General features: G+C 32.3%; 1 protein-coding gene across 1 annotated transcript; it reads right to left on the bottom strand.

The window, feature by feature from the left end:
• Nucleotides 1-1336: 1336 nt before the first annotated feature.
• On the bottom strand, nt 1337-5124 carry LOC145107030 (uncharacterized). The gene is made up of 9 exons (XM_079043916.1): nt 5046-5124; nt 4844-4968; nt 4672-4696; nt 4514-4598; nt 4283-4418; nt 4133-4188; nt 3773-3893; nt 3503-3682; nt 1337-1552 (listed from the first exon to the last, which is right to left on the bottom strand). Exons 1-9 carry the CDS (start codon nt 5122-5124, stop codon nt 1337-1339), a joined length of 1023 nt encoding a protein of 340 aa, XP_078900042.1.
• Nucleotides 5125-6903: the final 1779 nt, after the last annotated feature.

Raw genomic sequence — 6903 nt, 5'->3', positions numbered from 1 at the left:
CAAAATAACCACAAAATGACATTTGGCAAATTGAATGAGTGTATGACATTTGACAAAAAAAACATTCATTTATTAGAATAGATATTCCGACTGTCACCTCGTAAGTCGTAAGTCGTAACCTGGTTTGATCAGGATTTGGTAAATGAGCCCACTTATGGGTGTTGCTTAGATCCAGCCCAAACTTAGTGTTCGAGCTTCAATATAGGCCGATGCGATCCGTTTGAAGTTCAAATTATTTTTTTCTTTGTTAAATAATGAATCTGAAACTTGAATGAAGGCCTCAAATACAATTACTTGAATTTGATTCAACAAAATAGCCAACATTGACGCTCAAAACTTACATGCTTGCAAAGTTGCAAATGAAATAACTTTAACCCTATTGAGTTTGTTAACCCCGTTGCACCATATTTATCCTATTTAATACTACATATTATATAATAATTCAAGATACAATCCAAAAATAAGAACATACATATCTTTATATTAATATTAGGTTATAGTCCGTGGAAACCACAGATGATTTTTTTAATAAAACTTTATATTAAAAGTTTATAAGTGTTAATAATCATTTTAAATAAAAAGTTAATTAGAATAGTTATGTTTTTTTATGTAACAATATAATCATTGATTTAAATAAATATGTAACATTATTTTTAAAGCTATATTTTATTTGTGAAGTAATGACAAAAATAATATTATATGATTAAATATCAGATTAATTAAATTATAATTATAACAAATAAAACAACAGCGACAAGTGAAGTAAATTAAAATAGATATATGGAAAATAGGAAAATTAAGTTGTTGAAACAAAAATATATGAAAATTATAACAAATTACAAATCAAAATTAACAATAAAGTGTTTTTAAAAACCAAAATACATTATAATAAACAAGTTTATTCGGTCAACTAAATTCATAAACAATGAACCTAACGGTGAGATGTGTAGGATAACTAATTTACTTCCATATAAAATCATTTTAACATAAGTTTTTAGTAGTTTATAATTTATTAAGATTATTTTTTCATTAATTGTTTAGGAATTTTTCAGATGCCTTGCTATATGTAATCAAAATACTATTCAATCAAAAGCCATGAACAAATAGAACAAAGTAAATAAACATGAAAGAAATAAGCAAATATTCCAAAAAAAAATCCATAAACCAAAAATCATTTAAAGTACATGTTCCAAAATTGATACGGTCTAAAAAACAACCAACAACCATGTAAAAACATTTATCCAAAATATCAAAAACTGCAAACATGAAAACAATCAAAACACAAACCACCAAAATAATTCACGAAACAAAAAAAAAAAAAAAACAATACCGTCCTCTACTTCTCTTTTTTTGGAACCAAAAGAGGGGTCTTTCCACCGGATGACAATCTTTTTGGCTTCGACATTGATAAAACATCCGGTGAATCAACATCATACACCTCATTCAAATCGCACTTTAGATCAATGGAGTTAAACGTCTTAATAGGTGATGTCGCGTTTGATTTTTGTAAAGTAAAAGGAGTTACATTGTCTCCTGTTTGAGAAACACAATCCTAAAAGTGAAAAAAATAATGTTTGGTTACATGTAATTAAGCGTTAATAAATGTTAAATATGTTCATCATTATAATAAAGTGGGACGATTTATATTATAATGTAATATAATAATAATATAATATATATCTTTAAAAGTTTTATCTCATCCGAAAATGAGACATCGGTTTGTTGATTATATGATTGGGATCCACTTGTAACAACGTGAATTTCCAAAACAATTTTTCATTTTTAAAACATACTTTTATTCATAAAGTAATATCAAAACATAATGTATCTAATGTTATCATGACAAAACATATCCCAGAATCTCAAGACATAAACTCCATGAGTGTGTACGGATCATGTCGGTGCCTCCCCGCGATCCTCGCTAGTACCTGAAACACATAACACAACAACTGTAAGCATAAATGCTTAGTGAGTTCACCAAAATACCACATACGCACATACGCCACTCAAGGCTATAAGACCTTCCGGTCACTGTGTCTCAGAGGACTTCCGTCCCACAACCCTGGTAGACCTTCCGGTCCTACCCGTAATGACCTTCCGGTCCATATCATCTTGACCTTCCGGTCCTTAGCATTCATAACATAATAACACATCCATAGCATATAACAACATACAACACATACATCTCATAGCATATAAAACCTTCCGGTCACACATAGGTACCACTCTAGGTACATTATAGTGAGAAGACTCACCTTGTATGCTGTCTAGTAACTCACGTGCTCGATATCCCTGAATCTCGTAACAATGACCTAGCCCCGCCTAAACACATAAGTAATCATATCAAATCAATAACGGCTCCCAAGGCTAGGCTAGTGCCTTCCTATGTTCTCTCAGAAGGCTAAAAGACCATTTTACCCCTCTAATGGTCCAAAAGTCCAAGTGTTGACCAAACCATAAAAGTCAACTGCGAAGAGGTACGTTGTGCGTACCAGATCTGTACGCGGGGCGTACTCCATGACATCCAGAATCGGGGAACGCGACCCCCTACACGGCGCGTACTGGGATTACGCCCAGCGTAAGTCCCAGTTTCCTACTTTCTTTATTTTTTTGGTCTGAATAGATTAAGACCTAGGCTCATAACTCAGATCTAAGCTCCCTACTGCCCCTTAAGCCATAAAGTCGGAACCTTTAAGCCCTTGCATGGCTGTAAAGGTCACCAATCACTTCAAACATATATCCTCTTTTCCCATTAAGCCCTAATCTCATGCATGACTTAATCTCAACGTCCAAGATTGGATTTTTATGAACCTACAACACATATTACACTGGAATAGGGCAGACCTAAGCTTATGGAAACCCTTTGCTCATAAAGTCTCCACCTTGGGACCAAAAACCCTAAAAGTTGGTCCATCAAACACAAAACAAAAATAATAAGGAAAGCTTTGAGCTTTTTACCTCCAAGTGAAGCTCTACCCTCTGTAGAACTCAGATCCAAGCTTGTACTCCAACTTCTAGCCTCCACAAGAACTTCCTCTTCTTCTCCACTACCACACCAAGACACTTTTTAGCTCAAAAACACACACACAAGCTTTGAACGATGGAATTGCTCTCTTAGGGTTTCTTTCTCTGTGAAATGGTGGCTGAGGCTAAGACCATATCATTCCTTTTATAGTCCTCAAGTCACATTAGGGTTTTGCATCTGGGCCGGCTACGCCCAGCGTAACCCTGGGTATGCCCAGCGTACCTAGGCGAGTTCGCGTCCAACTTAAGCGCATGAGTACGCGCAGCGTACTCTTCAGTACGCCCAACGTACTCATTTGCCATAACTTTTCTTTTAAGGGCTAAACTTGACAACTTGGAAAAGAAGAAGGGTTTAAGAGGTGTGCCTGAATTTCAGGATGTTACAATCCACCACCCTTCATAATAATATGTCAAGATAAAGGTTAGTAAGGTAACAAAATACAATGGAATTAAATAGCATTGGAGTTAAAGGATATACCAAAGATTCTACTTTGCTCTCCAACTCAGAAATTATTCCAGCATCTTCAGTAATTTTGTTAATAGAATAAAAGTTGGTCGGGTTTTGTTCATTGTAAGGTGCAACTTCAACCAAGAAAGCTGTCTTTCGTTGTTTTAAGACGTTTAATTCAGTTGGGAACAAAGCCAAACTATCACCTCTCTGTGGATCAAAAACAAATTCGATATACCTCCTTCGTTATTGTTGCGTAAATCACTTGCATTTAAAACCAAAATTAAAAAAAGATTATACCTCCTTCACTATTTTGACTAAAGCAGGCGCATTTAAATCCAACCGTTTCATTGCTAATGTATCAAAAAATGTCAGTGAAATCGTCCATGTACCATCTTGAACATTGATATGGATCAAAAACCTGTGGGAAAAAAGTTATTATCAACATATTAGACAATTATCTCTTTTAAAGATTCCAATTTTAATAGTCAAGGTTGTTTTAAATACTTTTCTTTTTTCTTCATAAGTGACAAATTGCATATGTCATTTTTACACTTAAATGTTGTTAAGTCAGAAATGTGTTTCTGGGAATTAGAGGCATGATGTATATTGTAAATCTCTGTGCACTTCTTCTCACATTTAATTCAAGCATTATAATACCACTCATGGTCTTGTCGGATACCCTTGATTGTTCCTATCAAAATAAACTTACATGTCTGTAACAAAACACAAAAGTAGATCAATTAGAAAGCATATGTGAAATGTAAATAGTTGAAAAAGAAAACAATAAAGTATATTGATATAATATACCTTCATTGGTTGGACGACATCACACACATTTTTTATTTCAAAATGACTTTGAAACCAATGATCGGATGAAAAAGTTTGACTTGGTAGTACAGGAATACTACTTTCAGATTTCTTAATCCCATCGACACCCACCAACCTGTATTACGTAATAAATATATTAAAATGTAAAGATGAAGATTAGTAGTTATCTATGTTAGGGCATTAACAATAAATTATAACAATGCAACTAACCTTTTCTGATACTCGTTAATCTCAACAATATCAACATTAACAAACAACTTAGAAGAATCAAAGTAAGATTGTACTGAAACACGCTCTGATAAAGAAAAATAAATAAATAACAAATATTTTATTTTCCAAAATTAAAAATATATAATATTATCACAAACCATTCCAAACATTGAGGGCAGCAAACTGGACAATTATGATAACACAAGATACATCTGTGTTATTTGTCAAAAAGTCACTTAGCTGATGGGCTTGAAAACCAAACAAAGTAACCCTAAGGTCGGTTCCATTGCAATAATGAAGTAAAAGTTTTACAAAATAAATAAAATATACATTAAAAAAAAGTAAAGGGTAAAGAACTGACTCTAAATCACTTAAAGTCAACTTGATGTTGTGTTTTGATTGATTCGAGTTAGATGAATCAAGATCACGACGTGACACGATATGGCTGATTACATCTAAGAATCATAAAAATATTAATATGACTTATAGGTTTTCATAAGAAAATTTAAAAAAGTGAAGTAAAAAAACTTACCAAAACATGAATTTGTAGGACATTGTTGTTGTAAAATCGAGGCAAAATCAACAAACACAAAACTATGAATTGGACCCATAAAATCAGTACATCTCTTAACAATAGGATTCCATTGCTACACAATTTGCTGGTCGTGTCCAGTAATATTAAAACCTTCTTATTTCTTAGCCATGTTGGGATTCTTTATCATTAAAGTGTCTCCAACATTTAGAAGATGTTGGAACATGTGGATCTGACTATTGAAAACACGACATTGTATCTTAGTGCCCTACAGAGAAAATAAGAATGTCAATCAGTGATATAATAAAAATATAACTAAAGGTTTGTATAATAAGAAGGTCAGTCAATTATTGAAAGCAACCTTTTTATCCATAAGAATCATTTCGATGGCTAAGATTTGTTTATTTGATTTTGGAATGAAGTTCCACAAGCTGAGTATTCATACTTAAAATGTGGTATCAGGTGATACCACACCAATGTCATTCAAGTAGGTGATGGTTGGAACAGACATTATGATGAAAGTAAACAGTGCACAAACGTAGTCAAATATAAGATATTGAATTGAAATGCAAATAAATAGAAAACAGTTAAAATGAATTATGAAAACTTTGATATGTTAGTTGAGAAATACATGTAATTAGTTAAGCTGATAATAATAAATTTCAAAACTACCAAAAAGTAAAAAAAAAAATAGATTCCAGAAATCAAACTGACCAAATAGTAAAAAAAATGGATGATAGTTTTCATAACTCCATAAACCAGTAGAAAGATTAATTTCGTAAATGTTGTGTGTTCTTGAGCCAATTGAACCATTGACTGGTCCTGCCAACCCATGATCTTAACGCAAGTATACCAATCTCGATTGTCGCCATAAATCCTTGTATTTTTTATTTAGAAACGTTAAAATAACAGATAAATTATGTTCATCTATATTCAAAGAAAAGTTTATATTTTTTTTTTCAGAAACGTTAAAGTAACATATTAGATATGTACCTAATGGAGACTGAAGGTTGATGCCTATGGACGAACTGATTGGAAGATGACAGATATAAAATGTGGAACTCGTAGAAGGTTTGGAACAATTTAAGTTTAAGAAAGAAGGGAAGAAAATATGTATTGGTTTCAATATATGGTTTCAATATATGGAGTCAGATTACAAAAGATTTTGAAAATCCCTGAAATGTTGGGATGATAAAACTTGAAAGCAGAAAATTATGGAATGCAATCAGATTAAAATCCATTTATTTATATTGAAAGTTATTATGGAATGCTTAATGATTTCCTTTGACCGCCGAAACTATTGGAAGACGGGTATTAAATGGTATTTAAGTGATTAGTTATTTACTTATTCAAACGATTTTGTATTAATATCACATATTTAAAATTCTGGATTTTTTGTGAAGGTGTGAAATGTTGACAAGTGGTAAAAGCTGACATGACATTACAGGAAGATGACAAGTGGACATGAAAACTATTGTTTTATTAGTTAGGGTATATTCTATTTTATACATAAATATTAGTTAAATATAACATTTTGTTTTGTGTGTGTGTGAGGGGGGGGGGAGAGGGGGGGTAGTGAGGGAGAGGGGTTGGAGGATATTCGGTCAAATTTTGATACACGCTTTATAGCCTTAGTATATACTAAATGCAAAAACAACATATATTTTGGTCACATTTCATATGTGTTAATGTCATTATAACTCAATCAACTTTGGTCTTTTGTTTTAAATGGTCACTATTTTTTTTTTGTACATTGTGGGTCATTAAACTTTCATTTTACATGTTAAAAAAAAGAAACCACCACAATTGTTTTCGGTTTCCCTGGTTAATTCGAGCCGATGTGGATTTTTTTTCCTTT

Source organism: Lactuca virosa, chromosome 4 (assembly GCF_052849685.1).
Source record: "Lactuca virosa cultivar CGN04683 chromosome 4, Lactuca_virosa_CGN04683_v6, whole genome shotgun sequence".
NCBI lineage: Eukaryota > Viridiplantae > Streptophyta > Magnoliopsida > Asterales > Asteraceae > Lactuca > Lactuca virosa.
This window is presented reverse-complemented; position numbering and strand designations above follow the sequence as displayed.